The sequence below is a fragment of the Vulpes lagopus genome, chromosome 8 (assembly GCF_018345385.1).
Source record: "Vulpes lagopus strain Blue_001 chromosome 8, ASM1834538v1, whole genome shotgun sequence".
Taxonomy (NCBI): Eukaryota; Metazoa; Chordata; class Mammalia; order Carnivora; family Canidae; genus Vulpes; species Vulpes lagopus.
In genome coordinates, this window is record NC_054831.1 from 68,810,809 (window position 1) to 68,830,250 (window position 19,442).

The following is a 19,442-nucleotide window of genomic DNA, read 5'->3' on the forward strand; positions in this document are numbered from 1 at the left end:
TTCTTACAATACAGTAAGCTAGACAAAAGAAAATGTTATTAAGAAAATCATAAGAAAGAGAAAATACACTTACAGTACTGTTCTGTATTGAAAAAAAGTCCTGGGCAGCCCAGGTGGCTCAGCGGTTTAGCGCCTCCTTCAGCCCAGGGTGTGATCCTGGAGACCCAGGATCAAGTCCCGCGTCAGGCTTCCTGCATGGAGCCTGTTTCTCCCTCTGCCTGTGTCTCTGCCTCTCTGTGTGTGTGTGTGTGTGTGTCTCTCTCATGAATAAATAAATTAAATATTTTTAAAAAGAAAAAGAAAAAAGAAAAAAAGTCCATGGGTAGGTGGACCTGCACAGCTCAAACCTGTATTGTTCAAGGGTCAACTGTATACCTCAATAAAGCTGTTAAAAACTTTGATGTGCCTATGAATCACTTGTGGATTTTATCTTAATACATTTTCTGATTTTGTAGGTCTAGGACAGGGTCTGAGATTCTGCATTTCTAACAGTTTTAACCATGTTATGCCAGCTGCTAGTCTGAGGTCTTTATACCTTTAATAGCAAGGCCTCTACCATTAGATTTCTTGTTACCTTCCTGACCTCACCTCTTGCTACCCACGAGTGTATTCCTGCATGACTCATGGGTGATTTCCAGCTACCCTTTCTATCTTATTCCTCAAACATAACATTCCTCTTCTTCTGGCCTTTTCATTTGTCATACCTTTTGCCTAGAATGCTCTTCGCATTTCTACAACCCTGTATATGCCTGGCTTACCTTATCACTTCTTCAAGTCTGCCCAACTCTTACCTCCCAGTGCAGTCTTTCCTGACTACTCTACCTAAATTGCAACCCTGTTTCACACACTTTTTCTCCTTTCTTGCAGTATTTTTCTGGCACTTGTACATAGTACTTTAACATGCTATTAATGTACATATTATTTGGTGTGTTAATTTGCTAGGGCTGTCATAACAAATTGTCACAGATGGGGGCTTAAATTTACAACAGAAATTAAATTTAAATTTTTCACAGTTCTGGTGGCTGAAAGCCCAAGATTGAGGTGTCATCAGGTTTGATTTTTCCTGAGGCCTTTCTCCTTGGCTGGCAGACAACCACCTTCTTGCTGTGTCCTCGTGTGGTCTTTTTGCTATGCATGCCACACTACTGGCGTCTCTGTATGTACATGTTTCCTTTTCTGGTAAGAACACCAGTCAGATTGGATTAGGGCCACCATAATGACCTCATTTTTATTTAATCCCCTATTTATAGGCTTTATCTCTAAATACAATCCAGTTCTAAGGTCCTGGGTGTTAGGGTTTCAACATATGGATTTGGGGGAACATAATTCAGTTCATACATTTGGTTTATTGTCTCTCATCCTCTGTTACATACACATTTCCTGAGAACATAGATTTTTTTAAAAAACAGTCTCATTTTGTTCACTATTATTATTGATCCCCAGAATAGTACCTCACATGTAGTGGATTCCCAAATAGGTATTTCTGAGTAAATATATGAAAATAAAAGGAGAAGTGCTGTAGAGATATATAATAGATACGAGGTGGTTACTTATATGAGTCAGAAGAATTTAAAGGCGAAAGGTTAATAGTCACTCATATAGGGGTTAAAAATCTTACCAGGTATCCTATCCATGCTGGCTCCTTCACTGTTGTAACTCACTCTAACTCTTCAAGATGTTAACTCTTCAAGAGATGGAGACACTGAATTTATTGGTTCTCTTAGAACCCTTGCAATATGTGGGACTTTAGAAAGGGGACTTTCTAAGAAGTGATAGTATAAAATCACTAAATTGTTATTTTCATCTTTGGTGATTCCTGTCTATGTCTGGAGATTTCTTTCAATGAAGTTGAAAAGCAGATCATCCTTTTTCTCATCTTCAGAAATGTCGTGATTGTGTTTTGAGAGGAAATAGGAAAGTCCTAAAGAGCAGCTTTCTTCTTTTTTTATTCATTCTTTCTGTCCTGGTGATGTATTCGCATGTTGCAAATGTTCATGAAGGAGGCACTGAAAATTAAGGTTTTGGTTTTGCTACGAGGTACTGCTTGATTTGGGCATTATATCAAATCAGACCAGCAATGTAAATTCACTTACCTCCAAATAATTCTGAAAATACCATTATGAATGAGTTTTCATTTGCTCTGTAAAATTCCTTTTTAAACCTCCAGATCTACTCTCTATTCTTTTGTATTCTTGTTGCATGCTCTACAAGGCTGACTTTTGGGCTCCAGTAGGTGGACCCTCATAACCATTGGCTTCTGGTTAGGGTCAGTGTATGGGAATTATTTATAGGAGAGTGGAAAGTGGGAAGAGAGGACATTTGGAGTATTTATTTCCCCCAAATGCTCTTTATGGGCTTGATTTAGGGATGATACATCCCTTATCAGAGGCCATCACTCCTATCTAGTGGCCTGCTTCTGTACCTCCAACTGTATCTTTGAGTAACCTATAGACTTGGGATGCTAACAACTTTCCTACTGTACCATCGTTGCTGGCCTTTGAATGGGCTTCACCAATCTGTGTTGCTTTTCCTATACCACACCCCAGTCCTCTGTAGACACCCCACTCCCTCTTGGCTGTCTAAGGTCAGTCACTGTGGCACTCTCCTAGCATGTGTCTTAAACATGTAATTAATATCAAAACTCCAAAAGTTAATTGCCTAGGGCAGAGAAAGTGTTCTTTTCTAAAAAATCAATATCTGACTTTTTCACATATGGCAGTTTGGAGATCTCACTGGGGCTGTCAAGAAGAACATTGGCATTTTTAGGAATTAATTCCTGAGGCTGTTTTAGAATATTTTAACTTGTCTGAGGGACAAGTGTAGAGAGAATAAATGCTTAAGATCCCTTTCTCCTGTGCCAATTGACAATAGCCACAGTGTTCTAAATAGAAGCTACTGTCACATAGAGTTGAAAACAATGTAAATTAAATTCTAATTTTAGTGGATGAAATGTCAGTACAATATATTTCTATTATTCATAGCTCAATTCAGTCTGCCTTCTGTATACTTCTTTTTGTTAGTTGTCATACATTCATCAGCCATTTCTTTTTTTTTTATTTATTTATGATAGTCAGAGAGAGAGAGAGAGAGAGAGAGAGAGAGGCAGAAACACAGGCAGAGGGAGAAGCAGGCTCCATGCACTGGGAGCCCAACGTGGGATTCGATCCTGGGTCTCCAGGATCACGCTCTGGGCCAAAGGCAGGTGCTAAACCCCTGCTCCACCCAGGGATCCCTCATCAGCCATTTCTTTAAAAGTTTTGCCCCATAAAAATGATTAGCTGTATTAACTGAAAATCTTATAACATTATACTGATTTGCAGCATTTGGTTTCATGTAGAGCTGGGTTCTTCAAGGGTTTGGTAGAAACTAGCTACAAAAAACTAACCTGTACACAATACCAGTTAGAAACCTACTGATTTAGTGGTGTCTAAGTGGCTCAGTTGGTTAGGTGACTGACTTGATTTCAGCTCAGGTCATGATCTCAGGGTTGTGAGGTCAAGCCCTGCGTCACGCTACCTGCACAGCAGAGTCTGCTTGAGATTCTCTCTCTCCCTCTGTCCCTACCCCTGCTTGCATATTGTCTCAAATAAATAAATAGAACCTTTTAAAAAAAAATTTTTTTATTGACTTAATATTGGTATTTCCCTTAGACATTCCCTTAGACAAAAAGGCTGGCTTTAACCATGAAGTGATGTTATAAGAAACTAAATCAGTATCTCAGCAGCTTAATTGGGATAATAGATTAATATCTTCAAGATTACTTCTAGGTGTCTAATAAATACCCAATAAGTACCCAATAAGTATTTAATGATTACATGAATTAACCAGAAGTTATGTAGGGCTTTTTAAAAAGTCTTATTTCTATCTTAATGAGATAAAACTAGCCATATCGTATGGGTCTTTGTCTCCAAAGAGCAGTTTCTAGGAGAGTATTTTCAATTTTAATATATTTACTTAGTGTCATTTCAAATGTTACTTATAATTTGTATTTTATTTTGAGTATTATTGATAGCGATTTAAATAGACCTTATTTATTCTTTTGAAAATAACTTGCTGCATTATTTAGTATGATTTATTGTATGTCTTGGGACCAGAAAATGTTTCTGATGGGATTAATTTCAGTTTCATTATGAAAATAGATGAGATGCAGTGTGATACATTGGAAAGAGAGCCAGACTGTGAATCAAAAGTCATGAGTTTAATTCTTAGCTCATCCACTTACAATATAATATTGAGCAAGCTATTCATCATCTCAGAATTTTGAGTTATGTCATCCATAAAAATGGGGTAATGTCATAGAGACAGCTGTCTTTCAAGGTTGTGGGGTGAGGACTATCCTAAAAGTAAATTTGCAGGAAGTATGATGTTATGGTGTGATTTAGAGCATTTTACTTAACAGGAAAGGTTTACAGGGACACATTTCTCCCGTCAATTAGTCCACACTTGTGGCATACGTGAATTTTACCTTCTCGGATGGTTTTCCACTCCAGCCATGTTCCCATTTTACAGGTCATGATCACAATTTTAATTTTCTAAGAAAGCTGGTTGGTGATTTATTTTTCAGTAGGAAAGGGCAAGTATGTAGAGAAAAATGTGTGTTTTGATATTCTTTATTCTTTAGTCTTCCCTTTGTAATGTTTAGAGGGTAACCCTTCATTTCTAGAGTGGACATACAAAAGGTTCCCTAAGCATAGCTACCTTGGGAAGTAAATAGCTTGATCACTGTCTTCTGATTATAAAATGGCCAGGAATATTTCTTCCTTTGTAATAGGTAGGTCTGCTTTAATGTGTTGACTTAGTTTTAAATATCAGTGACTATAAAGTCAGAAGCCCTTCTATATAGTTAACTTATTAGAAAAGTTAGATACCTTATGATTGATATCTTCAATATTAAGTTAAACTGGAGCCAGCTACAATTTATTGGGGGATGCATGTCACTAAAACGAAAATGTTTTAAAGTCACTACATATTTTATAATGCACCTTTATTCTAATTGGCAGTGGATGAGAAGTTTAATGTTCTAGCTTACGCTTGATAGAAAGGCAAACTCTATCTAATTAACTAACACAACTAACACAACTCTGTTTTCCAAGGAAGTCAAAGTAAAAGTATAATGCACTTTTTTTTTTCTTGAGCATTTGCTCAAAATCTTGGTGGAGATAAAATCACCTTTAATTTACAAGATAGCAGTTACTATTTGGATTGAATGTGATAGTTTTGTTTCATTCGGGCTTGGGACCACTGTGGATCAGTCTTGATTGAAGAATCAGGTGGGGCAGCCAGGTCTCCCTTGGCCTTCTTGGCAGGCCTCCAAAAGCTCAAACTAGGGTGGAGGGGTAGTGAAAGGTTTTGAGTCAGGTCAACAGGTTGTCCAGTTGGAGGGAAGTGTAGGAGCAGCTGTGCACTCATTCATATTTAACAACTTGCTCAGGAAAGAGGCAGCCCTGACTGGTCACATTTGCCGATGCCTGTGGTGTAAATACTACCACCTTGGCCAGTTTCAAGCTATCGATGTTTTAACAATTTAAGACAAATGATCATATCGAGCATCTTTTCTGACCACGATGGTATAAAACTTGATACTAATTGCTTGAAGAAAACTGGAAAATACCCAAATAGGGAATATTAATCAGTATGCTACTGAACAACCAATGGGTCAAGAAGAAATCAAATTAAGATTTGTTTTTCAGCCTAACGTTATATATCTTGAAAATGTTCTGTATGTCCTTGAGAAGAATGTATATTCTGCTGCTTTTGGATGGAATGTTCATTAAATTTCTGTTTATCTGGTCTGTTTATCTGGTCTAATGTGTCATTTAAGGCTGATGTTTCCTTACTGATTTTCTATCTGGATGGTCTATCCATTATTAAAGACCCCTATCATTATTGTATTGCTGTTTATTTCTCCCATTAAGTATGTTAATATTTGCTTTTTATATTCAGGTGATTCTATGTTGGATGCATAAATATTAGAAATGTTTTTTTCTTTTGGGTTCACCCTTTTATCATTATGTAATACTCGTATTTGTCTTTTATTACAGTCTTTAGTTTTTTTTTAATTAATTTTTTAAAAGATTTATTTATTTATTTATTTATTTATTTATTTGAGACACAGAGACACAGGTAGAGACACAGGCAGAGGAAGGAGCAGGCTCCCTGCAAGGACCCCAATGTGAGACTCGATCCCAGGACCCTGGGATCATGCCCTGAGCCAAAGGCAGATGCTCAACCACTGAGCCACCCAGCCATCCCTATAGTCTTTGTTTTAAAGCCCACTTTGATATAAGCATAGCTATTCCTATTCCACTTTTCTTTTGGTTTACATTTGCATGGATACCTTTTTCCATCTTTTCACTTTCAATCTGTCATTCCTTATGTCTAAAGAGAGTCTCTTGTAGACAGCATATAGACAGCTCTTGTTTTTCTTTTATCCATTCAGCCACTCTGTCTTTTAATTGGAGAATTTAGTCCATTTACATTTAAAGTATTTATTGCAGGTATGTACTTATTGCTATTTTTTTCATTATTTTCTGGCAGTTCCTAATAGTTTGTTTCTTTTTTCTCTTGCCATCTTCCTTTGTGGTTTGATGACTTTCTTTAGTGGTATGATTATAATCCTTTCTCTTTCTCTTTTGTGTATTTACTGTATTCTGTTTTTGCTTTGTGGTTACCATGAGGCTTACATATAACAATTTCTCTATAAGTCTATTTTAAGTTGATAACAACCATTGTAAAGTTCAATATTGTTATTTTCCCCCTCAATATATTATGTGTCTGATGTCTCATTTTACATCTTTTTATCTTTTTATATTGTGGATCCTTTGATTATTGTAATTGTAGTTATTTTTCTGTCTTTTAACTTTTATACAAGCTTTATAAGTGATTGATCTACTCCCTTTACTATATATTTACCTTTCCAGTGAGATTTATTCTTCTTTATTTGTTCTTGTTATTAATTCATGCTCTTTTTTTCAATGTTTAGTCCCTTTAATTTTTTTTAAGGCTAGTTTAATGATGATGAACTCCTTTAGCTTTTGCTTTTTTGTAAAATTCTGTCTCTTTTTCAAGTCTGAACAATAACTCTTCAGGGTAGAATATTCTTGGTTGGATGTTATTTTTCTTTCAGCACTTTGAATGTATCATGCCATCTTCTGGTCTGTGAAGTTTCTGCTAAAAAATCTGCTTAGTCTTATGTGGGTTCCCAACATAGAAAGTTGTTCTTGTCTTGCTGCTTTGAATATTCTTTCCATGTCTTTCACTTTTGACACTTTAATTATAATAGGTCTTCATATGTGTTTCTTTGGGTTCCTCTTTTCTGGAAATCTCTAGGCATCTTGGATCTGTATGTCTGTTTCATTCCATGGGTTAGGGAAGTTTTTAAACATTTTTTTTAAAGACTTCTGCCTCTTTCTGTCTTTTCCTTATGGGAGCCAAATGATATGAACAGTAGCTCTTTTGATGCTGTGCCATAGGTCACTTAAGCTATGTTCACTTTTTAAAAAAATTCTTTACTCTTTTTGTTGCTCTGATTGGGTGAGTTCCACTGCCTTGTCCCTGAGTTGACTGATCCTTTGTTCTGCTTCATGTGGTCTGTTGTGGAACCCCTCTAGGATATTTTTCAGTCTAGTGATTATATTCTACAGTTCCATGACTTCTATTTAGTGCTTTCTTATATTTTCTCTCTTTTGAAGTTCTTGCTATGTCTATCCATTCATCTCCCCAGTTCTGTGAGCATCTTTGTGACCATTACTTTCAACTTTTTTTCCAGGTAAGTTACTTATCTCCATTTCATTAAGGTTTTTTTTTTTTTTTCCCTGAGGCCTTCTGTTCTTTCATGTGGAACACATTCCTCTGTGTTGATTTCTGTAAAATAGATGGAACAATCACCTCACCCAGTCTTAAAGGAGTGGCTTTGTGTAAAATATGAAGCTTGTGTCTCAACCCCGCCCCAGCTCTTGGTTGTATCTCAAACCTTTGTGCTTGCCTAAGCAGACTGTTGTAGTTTTCATCACCTCCAGTAGTTAAATATGTGCCAGTACTTGTCAGTGTCCCAAAGTGGAGGATCTCAGTGCCTAGGTTCTCTCTGGAAGCCAGAACCTCAGGCATCAGCTTTTTAAAGTATGCCAATATATATACGGTCCTGTGGGACTGTTAGCCTAAACCCTACCAGCCACCAAAATTAGGTGATCTGGAGGTGTTCCGTGGATGGCAGTAGCAAAAATCAGAGCCCCAGATAAATGTAATAAACCTTTTCTGGGTGACACAGGCAAGCTAGAGCAAAGCAGAGAGAGTACCAAGATGTGTCCACAGCCTGCATTCTTTGAAAGCATCTCTGTAGGCCATAAATGTGTGCCAAATCTGAAGGCTGCCCCTCAGATGATAGCTCCAGGACAAGTAAAAAGAGGCCTCCTTCACAGAAAGACTATGTGATGTGCTTCAGATCACTGTTTGTGTGGTGTCCTGTGGGTGATAGCCTGCCAAAAACTGTCAGACTGATTGCCATAGTCCCATGGGACTCAGAAAGGCAAGCCCCTCCAGTGACCAGAGTCAGGTGATTGGGAGGTGTCACCTGGGTGGCAGCCACAAATACTGGGGTACCAGACATAATGACCAGGGTACCAGGCATGGAAAGCTCCCCTCCAAAAGATGCTGGTGCTCTGGAGGACAGCAGAGTATGAGTGTGAACACAGCACCTGTTGTCAAGGACTCTGGAAAGGATTACAGTCAGCCCTTAGGTACATGTTCAGTTAGAAGCCTGCCTCTCAGGCCATAGTTATGATGATTAGCTAATAGGTTTCCTTCACTAAAGACCAAGTTCCTGGACCACTGAGGATGGTCACTGCTTCTGAATTCTTTCTCTGTTACAGTCCTGTGGGAACCATGAGAGATCGCTCTCATCATCAGAGCCAGGTCACGTAGAGGTATACCCTAACAACAGTCACAAAAATTGGGGTGCTAGACAGGGATGTGAGCTCCTTTTTGCAGACACTTATTATTACAGTCCCATGGAACCAGGACTGCAAGCTCCCCTGGCCTCTAGAGCTAGGCAGTCAAGGTGGCAGCTGCAGAAATCAGGGCATCATATGTCTAAAAGTTCCTTTATGGGATATACTGCTTTAATGGAGCACAGCAGAGGGAGCATGAAGACGGCATCCGTCAGCCTCCATCCCCAAGAATGGTCCTGCAGGCTTCTAGATGTGTGTGTGAAATTAGATACCTGCCTCCTTAGCCTGGTGTTTTTATGTAAGTAGGGAACCTCTACTTTAAGTATCGAGTAGTCAGCTGCCATTGAGTTGGGTCCTGGGGTGGGTGAGTCCAAGCACACAAGCGCTTGAAGAACAGTTTCTCAGATTGCTTCATTCTCGTGGGTCTTGGACATAAGGCCCACTGGTTTTCAAAGTTAGAATTTTAAGGGCTAATCTTACCAAGGGTATGTCTTGAAGGTTGAAATGCACATGGGATTCAAACCCTTTGCTCCTCAGGGAGAATCTCAGGGTTTTGAGTTCCCTGCTAGTTGTGGGCCACTGCATTGGGGGTGGGGTTTATGGAGAGATTGTGTCTCAGCCTTTCCTACCTACTATGACGTTTCCTTCTCATTTGCTTAACATGTAGTTGTTACCCAGCCAGCCTTTAGTTTTGCTTTGTGTGTGTGTGTGTGTGTGTGTGTGTGTGTGTGTGTGTGTTTAAGGGGAAATCGTTGCATATGTAGCTGCAGACTCAGTGTGTCTGAGGTGAGTTTAGGATCTATCTGTGTCACCATCTTGAACCAGAACTGTCCTATATTTTAACTGCACCTTCAAAGTTAGCAATGTTGGATCTCTCTGAACACATCTCCCTCTGATTCTGACCTCTGTTTCTTCTTGGGAGAGCTTTGTAGTTAGTGCCTTTCAACAAATATGTCCATTGTGTGTAAGTTGTCAAATTTTTTTGGCAGAAAGTTGTTGTAATACTTTTATGTCTGTAGGACTGTGAGTCCTGCAATCTGTCATTGGTCTCATCTTGGTCATTTGTGTCTGTTTTTCACCTGAGCAATGTGATAATAAGTCTATCAATTTTATTTTTATTTTTTATTTTTTTAAAAGATTTTATTTATTCAGAAGAGATGCAGAGAGAGCGAGAGAGGCAGAGGCAGAGGGAAAAGCAGGCTCGCTGCAGAGCAGGGAGCCTGATGTGGGGCTCAATCCTAGGATCCAGAATCATGACCTAAGCTGCAGGCAGACGCTTAGCTGACTAAGCCACTCAGGCACCCTATTAATTATATTTTTAAAACAAACCCACTTTTAATTAGTTCTACTATGGTAGATCTTTTCTCACCTTTTACTTTTGTTTGCTTATATGAAATGTTTATTTTGTAAATAATATGTGATTGGTTCCTGCTTATTGAAAATCCAAGATGACTTTCTCTGCCTTTTAATTGGTATGTTTACATTATTTACATTTAATATGATTATTCATATGGATGGATTTAAATCTACTATCATGTTATTTGTTTTCTATTTGCCTACTCTTTGTTCCTTTTCCTTTTCCTGCCTTCTTTTGGTTGTTATTTTATGATTCCATCATCACTTTTTATGGCTTTGTTGTTACTGATTGCTTTAAGTGAACACTACAGTTTTTTACCTTAAATGAAGTGAATTGCATGGGTTCACTTATATGTTTTGTTGTTTTTTTTTAATAGTGTAGTACTGTCAATGTATTTTCTCTTCCTTATGACTTCCTGAATAACTTTGTCTTTTCTCTAGCTTACCTTAATGTAAGAATACAGCATAGAATACATACAAATTAACATACAAAATATGTGTTAATTTGCTATTTATGTTATTGGTAAGGCTTCTGGTCCATAGTAGACTATTGGTAATTACATTTTTGCAGAGTCAAAAGTTATATGTGACTTTTCGACTGCACAAAGGGTGAGGACCACTAACCCCTGTGTTGTTTGAAGGTCAACTGTTTACATTTTAATTGTCATCACAATCTGCTTTCAAATGCTTTATATCATCCCCTTTCTGGCCTTTGTTCTATAGTTGTCAGAGGTTCATTCTACATATGTTATAAACTGTCCAATATATTATTATTATTATATTTACTTTAAATAGTAGGGGTGCCTACTTCTCTCTCTGCCTCTGTGTTCCCTCTCACTCTCTCTTAAGTAAATACATGAAATCTTTAAAAAAATTATTTATTAGATGTAGAAAAAGAAGAAGATTTTTGTATATATTTACATATTTGCCATTCCTAGTGTTCTTTGTTACTTTGTATCGATCTGGATTTACTCTGGTTTCCTTTTTCTTCTGCTGGAAGGACTCCTTTAACATTCCTTGTACTGCAAGTGTGCTGGTATGAATTCTTTCAGCCTTTGTATGTCTGAAAAAGTCCTTGTTTTACCCTCATTTTTTGAAAGATTTGCTAACTATGGAAATCTAAATTGACAATCCCCCTAAATCATGTTCCTTATTTTAATGGTATTGTTCCATGCCTTCTATTCTGTGTTGTTTCTGACAAGTCTGCTGTAATCTTATTTTGTTTCTATGTATATAATATGTCTCTTTTCTCTACTTAAATATATATATATATATTTATTTTATCTGTTTATTTATTTGAGAGAGAGAGAGAGAGAGAGAGAGAGAAAGAGAGTGAGCACAAGTGGGGCAGGGGAGGGGCAGAGGGAGAGGGACAAACAGACTCTTCACTGAGCAGGGAGTCCTACATGGGCCTCCATCCCAGGACCCCAGGATTGTGACCTGAGCTGAAGGCAGATGCTTAACTGAGCCAGCCAGGCACCCCTCTTTTGTCTTAACTACTTTTAAGATTTTTTCTTTATCACTGGTTAAAGAAATTTTATCATTCTGTGTCTTAGCAGTTTAAGATAGATAGGAAGATTGATGATTGATTGATTTAGAGACTGTGCTTGTGTGAACAAGTTGTGGGAGGGCAGAGGAAGAGGGAAAGCAAAAAATCCTCAAGCAGACTCCCCACTGAGAGGGGAGCCCTATTTGGGGCTCGATATTCTGACTCTGAGATTATGACCTGAGTTGAAATCATGCATCTGGGTGCTTAACTGATTCAGCCACCCAGGCACTGCTAGTGTGTGTGTGTGTGTGTGTGTGTATGTGTGTGTGTGTTTTAATGTCTCTTGTATTTTCACTTTGTTGAGCTTTTGGGATCTGTGGATTTATAGTTCTTATTTGGAAAATTTGCCACCTTAATTTTTTGAAAAAGTTTTTTGTCTTCCCTGTCTTTCTAGGGTCATAATATCCCAGACATTAGACCACTTGAGATTATCTTACAGCTGAATGATTGTAACTTTTTGACTCAATCTTTTATTTCCTTTTATGTCTCATTTTCAGTAGTTTCTACTGCTCTGTCTTCAAGTCACTAATCTTACTATCTTAGCTATGCATCATAAGCAATTAAATTTTCTTTTCATCTTATAAATAGCATTTAAAGAAAACTTCAAACTGACGAACTTAGTTTTTATAAGAGGATATTAATTTCATACTTACTGTAGTTTTATGTTTTATCTTGATAACTTCAAATACAGTTGCAGTTCTCATTGATTTAATTAGAAGATATTTGTATTTGGCTTCTCTCTTCATATTCTCTTTCATTGAGTTTTGTGAGATAGCATTACCTTTGTTACTTTGCCTGATAGACCCTGGTACACTTAGTGTCCTGTTTTGAATATGATCAAATGACTAAAAACCATGCCTTGCTGATAGACAAGACTCCAAACAGGAGAGAATAGTCACAGTGTCATGTCTCTGTTAAAGAGCCAGAAATTGAGAGAGCCTTGGGTAGGTTGCTGAATGTGTATTTCTCTCTCTCTCTCTCTCTCTCTCTCTCTCGATTAACAATGTCTTGCAGAGTCTCTGGGTATCTCCTACCATGTGGAAACAGGTCAATATTTACTCCAGCTAGGAAGTGTCACACTTTAGACAAACCTTTGGAGGTAGAGTATATAGATATCTCAGGCTACTTGGCATACTGGGACAAGTCTTACCCATGGGAGTGAGGAAAATCTATTAAGGTTGGAGGACTATATATAAGTAAAACTATTTTTTAACTTCTCCTGTGATAGCTTTTTGCTTTGCTTCTCCTTTGGTAGATAACAGCCTTTAAGATTTTCAGATTTTCTTAGCTGGGCCAATAGCAGTCAGGGGAAATATATATATATATATATATATATTTATTTTGGCAGCACCATTGAAAAGAGAGATACCCAAAAGGTAGGTAAACTTCAGAGGGAGAGGAGTTGCTTGATGACCTTCCTAACCTATAACAAATATCTCTTTCAGAGCTAAGCTTTGGAGGGTCTGCTTTTTGCTGGATGGAGATGGGGGAGTGATTTCTAACAGGATTTTTCATAGCCCTCTCCCTTCTCCACCCACCCCACCACACATCATCTTCTCCCTGCAGAGCCTTTGTCTCAAGTAGTAAGCAACGAATGACTAAGATACTAATTGGAAGAAAATTTAAGGTTTTTTTTTTTCACACAAAGGAATATTGCGTTTTATTTTCTTTTTCTTTTTTTTTTAAATAAAATCTTTTTTTTTTAATTTTTATTTATTTATGATAGTCAGAGAGAGAGAGAGAGAGAGAGAGAGGCAGAGACACAGGCAGAGGGAGAAGCAGGCTCCATGCACCGGAAGCCCGACGTGGGATTCGATCCCGGATCTCCAGGATCGCGCCCTGGGCCAAAGGCAGGCGCCAAACCGCTGCGCCACCCAGGGATCCCGCGTTTTATTTTCTTATTGTTTTTCAAATTTTAAAAAGATTTTATTTATTTGAAGAAGAGTGTGTGTGTGTGTGTGTGTGTGTGTGTGTGTGTGAGAGAGAGAGAGAGAGAGAGAGAGAGAGAGGGAGAGACTGAAAGCACAAGTCGTGGGGGATAGGGGAGCAGATGGAGAGGGAGAAGCAGGCTGTCCGCTGAGCAGGGATCCTGATGTGGGGCTTGATCTAGGATTATGACCTGAGCTGAAGGCAGGCAGATACTTAGCCAACTGAGCCATCCAGGGGCCCCAGTACTTGCATTTTAAATGATAACCCTTAAAGTTAGTCTTTTTATGATTAAGGAAATCAATACTTACAAATTGAATTTCAGGTAGAAGGAGATTTACTGGGGACTGGGATTCTGCAAAACCTATAGGTTTTTTATGCCAAATATACATCTCTCTTAACTTAATCTGTTTTTTTAGTGTATATTCAGAATTAAAATTTAAGATGATTATTTTAGGACATTTTATCCATATATCCCAAGGTAAATAAATCAACTTAGAGTATAAAAAAGTGATAAACTGTATATTTATGGTAAACATCTATAAAATATATTTGTCAGTGAGTTATAACGAAATGAAATGGCTGTAAGATATGAATGCGAATTGGGGTGCTGTCATGGTTTATTTGTAATACCAGACTTGACTTATGGTATGCACAAATTATACTTTCCTGAATCAACATAATAATTCTTTCCAAATTTATGGTCCGAGAGGTTTGGAAAAGGGTATGATATTAACTTGTTTCTACATTACCTTATTTCAGAAAAGATTTAGAGAGCTAAAATGAGCAGATTCTAAAAGTGTCCTTTAGAACACCTATATGTATGTTTAGCAATATGTGGGATCTCTGTTTTCTAATTTTACTGATGTTTGACTTTTAGGTATTTAGAGAGTGACTATCTTCAGATTATCAGAAATATACAGAACTGTCCATGGAAACGACAAGAAGAAGAATATGAGAATTTTAGGTAAAAAAAAATCACTTCATAAATATTACGGGATTTAAAAAAATGTCTTGTGTATTTGCTTTGGTATGGGAAATAACATGTCATGAGAAAGAAGAGTAGAAGGGGCCACCTGACAATCAGATTGATTTACTTCTCAGATCCCCCTCCTGAGACCCAGGGTGTTCTATCCCCATCTCTTATATAGAAATGTAATCCTGCTATTGGAATTCATGACAAAAAAACCTTAAGTTCAAAAAGGAAATTTTTGTTGTACTGTTAATTATATTTTAAAGGACATCGGTGCTTCTTTATACCATTTGTATTTGGTATTTACTTATTTTGTAAATAAAATATGATAGCATTCAGGAGTGCTCGGAAAACATAGAGTGAAAATGTCATCCACAGTCCCGTCACTTCTGGACAAAAACTGTGTTCCTCTCTGTGTTTTTCCTTCCAGTTTTCTTGTTGGCATTTAAACACCAGCATTAAAAAAAAAATAAAATAAACACCAGCATCATTCAGGACTGTGAGTGGTTACAGCTGATAACCTGGAGAGGAGCCATCAACCAGACAAGACCAGGTTATCGGTTGATGATTATAGAACTGTTCTGTCCGTGGATAACTTGGATCCCATCTAGACAGAGGGAAATTGCATCAAAGCACGATGCAGCAAGGGGTGCATAGACATTTACCTGGTACCCCTTACTCCCAGCCCTATGGCACAGCCAGGCCAGTTGTCTCTGTGCTTGCCTGGTCTACCTGGCTCTGCTTCTCTTGGCCACATTCTCATTCTTTGTTCTGCTTTTAACACAGGTTTTGTCTGGGGCCAAGTTATTATGTTACAGTCCAGAAATATGTTTTTATCTTTACTGGTTCATATTTTCAGACTGTAAGCCTTCAGCCTTTTGAAGACCTTCTGAAAGAGCCAGTTTTCCCCTGAGATTCTCTACAGAAGTATCTGCTACTTGTCTTTCTTTACTGTGGGAAGGAAGTGCTTCTTATTTACGCAGTGCTGTGGCTTTGCCTGCCCCACTTTCACTTACTTTATGCTCAGGTCATTGGACCAGCTGACTTTTATTCTGCTAGAATGAGAAGGGTTCGGGCCAGCTCCCACTGAGTGAAAGAGGAACTTCCTGACCGGTTTAGAGCTCACAGTGAATATTTTCCCTCCATCAGGTAGACTCATGGGTGTGTCAGCTTCCTGTAGGATGCCATTAAGCATCTTTCCTAACTGATATTCAGGGTGAGGGGCAAGAAAAGGGATTCTTGTGTATTTAATTTCCAGGATATTTCATGCTACATAGTCTGATATAGACTGAATGTATCCCCTCAAAAGTCATAAATTGAAAACCTAGCTCCCAATGTGATGGTATTTGGAGGTGGAGCCTTTGGGAAGTGACTGGGTTATGAGGACTGAGCCCTCATAGGTGGGACAATGACCTGTACAAGATCCAAGACTGCCCTTGTGCCTCTTTCACTATGTAAGGACACAGCAAGAGATGCCATCTGAGACCCAGAAAGTGGCTTGAACCAGACAGCTAATCTGTTGTCATCTTGATCTTGGACTTCCCAGCCTGCAGAACTGTGAAAATAAATTGATGTTTATAACATGCCCAGTCAATACTGTTCTGTTATAGCAGCTTAAATGGTTTAAGACACAGTCTACTGAAGACTAGACTTGAGAAATCTCTGTGACCAGGAGACTGGATAGAAGTATGCATATGCAGTTATAACATAAATGATCACAAGGTCAACAAGTGGCCAAGGAGTGTGGTTTAGAGAGATTTTTCTACATGTGCAGAAGAGACAAAAGAAGAGGGAGAAACTGAAGTGCATTGAGCTGTTGAAGATGAGTCCAAGATAATCAGTTAGAAAGACTAGTGAGTAGTGACACAAATCACCAAAGTAGGGGTAAAGGAGCTTTTCCAACTGTGAAATTGCCTTAGTTCAGACCTTTTGCAAATAATACAAGGAAAACAAAGTATACTAAATAAGCAAAGTTTACTAAACAAAGTACACTGTTGGAGGGCACTGGCAAGCTACCAAGGCAGGGAGAATTTTTAGGACTAAAATCCAGAAGAAGGAAGCCAAGGGAGGTGAGCCCTGCATTTGAGGCTGCCTTTTCTAAAAAAAAACTTGCTAAATGCTGACAGGCAGAGAAGCAGAGCAGAGCTTCCAGATATCCATAGAAAAGATCAGTTTTCTAAATGAGTGAAGCCCAGATCTGAATCATTTCCATCCTCAGTTGGATTCAGATCTACCGTAAGCCCAGATGTCTGAGAGAAGCAAAAGCAAATCCTCTCTTGAAGAAGGTAACCTTATTCTCAGTCTGCAGTGATCTCTGCAGATTTTAAGACAATGTCTGGTTCAATTAAAAAATATATGTATTCTCTTTAAAGTTTTTCTTTTTTTTTCCTTTCTTTTTCTTGTGATAAAAATCAGGAGTCTCTTCAAATCCAAAGCTGCTTGAGAGTCACTGCTGCAAATTATGCTACATAGAAGCCATAGAGATTGATGATATGCAGACAGAATGGCCATTTTCTCCTTAGTACCATCTCAGTATAAAAAGTACATCAGTAACCATGATGATTACCCATGGCCTATCTATCCCTCCAGGGCCAGTTTAAGTAAACATCTGGAACTATAACACTGATTGTTTGTTGTCATGGAAGAGAATAGTCATGGTGACATTTATTTATTCACTTGAATATTTATTGTATTGTAATGTTCTTTTTATGGGCATATTTGTAAACTAAATTATGTACACCCTCAACAGAAGTCTGTACAATTAAATAGTAATTAAACTGTCCACTTTCCTAAATTTTTACTAATACAGCTGGCTAAATCTGGGGCTGGCTTATTTATAAAACTGGTAGTATAGGAACATTTCCTTTTATTAAATTGGCAAAGTCTCCATTTTCTTTATGTGAGCATTTTATATTGGAGAAAAGCGAAATGTGACCCTTTAAAAGGTGATAGTATCCTTTTAACAGGAATTACAGAAGGTGCATTAAATTCTGTCAAATATGAGCAAGTGAGTATATTCTAAATCCGCTTCTACCTAGCAGTTGACACCAAGGGGCTATTGGGAAATTATGGGACTTCTTTGGCCACATGATTTAAAAATAAGACAGTTTTTAAGAGTTACTTTTCTGAAATATATATGCCACTTGCTAGCGGGGGATGAATTTTGTTTATCAACAAATATCTGTTTAGGGTTTTTACTATGTTAAAGAACAATGGACCCCCTCAGCCTGGTACAGTGCAGGATACAAAGGTAGGACCTGAATAAATATATTTCAAATCAATAAACACCTGAAGGTACACAAGAAAAAACATAAGGTTTTCTTACCAATCTCAAAGAAATTGTAGTCAGTTTGGAAAGACAAAAAAGAAATCTATAAATACGTATATGATTTCATGTCAAAATGAGTGATTTATACAAATACCATGGTATATCACTACACTGTCCATGTGGGATATAAAATTTCATTTTATGGAAGGAGATAGATAGGACTTGAACTGTGACTCAGAGGATGAGTAGAAAGGGAGAGGTGGTGGAGTCAGGAGTAAACATCAGGGACTTTCAGGACCAGCTTCACTGGAGCATGTGCTTGGGATAAAGAGAAGACCTGCAGGTAGATAGGGGTGAACCCAGGACACACAGAGCTCTGATGATCTGAGTAGAGCCCACAGATTTCCTGTAGACACTGGAACCCCATGGAGATACCAAGGGTATTACATAATGAATTTATTACTTTAGGGAATGTGTCTGGTTAGAAAAATGCTATGTGAATTGGACTTTTAGGAAGGAGTGAATAGACTGAAGAAGTCAGAGCAGGGGTCGCCTGAGTGGCTCAGTGGATGAACGTCCACTTTGGCTTTGGATCAGGGCATGATCCTAGGGTCCTGGGATTAAGTCCCACACTGGGCTCCCCGTGTGGAGCCTGCTTCTCCCTCTGCCTATGTCCCTGCCTCTCTCTCTCTCTCTCTCTCTCTGTCTCTCATAAATAGATAAATAAAATCTTTAAAAAAAAAAAAAAAAGAAGAAGAAGAAAAAGGAAGAAAGCCAGAGCAGCCAGGGGCTGGCTGTACTATAGAATGATGAACATCTAGAACGTCAGTGGTAGCTCTAAAAATATCAAGGAAGGGACACTTGATAGCTCTTTGGCAGCATGACGTCTTCTATTTATCTTTGTATCTCCAGTGCCCATCACCAAGAGGGAGCCCAATAAAGGGGTGCAGTAGACATGACAGAAGAATTGGCAGGACTTGGTTGCTTATTGATTCATAGGTTTCAACTGGAAGAAGATAAAGAGAATTGAGGACAAATGTGAGATTTTTCAGTCGTTTGGTTAGGGATAATAGAGGTGCTAGTGAAAAGCAGACAGACCTCAGAGGGAAGTTGGGCAGGCTGTGTTTGAGAAGACAGATGCAGAAGACGTTTCCTTAATGTAAGTGTTGAGAGATATTGTAATCCCCTGAAGAGGAAGGGTGATTGTAGCATAAAGCTGGCTTACGATAGAAGTGTGGCCCCGTGTGGAAGGGAATAGCCTGATGTATTCAAAGTCCTGACAGGGAAAAATCTGCAGCCAAGAATATTCTATCCAGCAAAGCTATCATTCAGAATAGATGGAGAGATAAGGAGTTTCCCAGACAAACAAAAGTTCAAGGAATTCATGACCACTACAGCAGCCCCACAAGAAATATTAAAGAGGGA

The 19,442-nt window shown here is 38.2% G+C and overlaps 1 protein-coding gene across 6 annotated transcripts in view; it reads left to right on the forward strand.

The window, feature by feature from the left end:
* ST8SIA6 (ST8 alpha-N-acetyl-neuraminide alpha-2,8-sialyltransferase 6) overlaps positions 1-19,442 on the forward strand; it is a 221,314-nt gene that overhangs the window by 167,559 nt on the left and 34,313 nt on the right. For all 6 annotated transcript variants that reach the window (XM_041764896.1, XM_041764898.1, XM_041764900.1 and 3 more), the window contains one exon: positions 14,657-14,743. In XM_041764896.1, the coding sequence (XP_041620830.1) occupies positions 14,657-14,743 (87 nt within the window). The remainder of the gene's footprint in view (positions 1-14,656; positions 14,744-19,442) is intronic.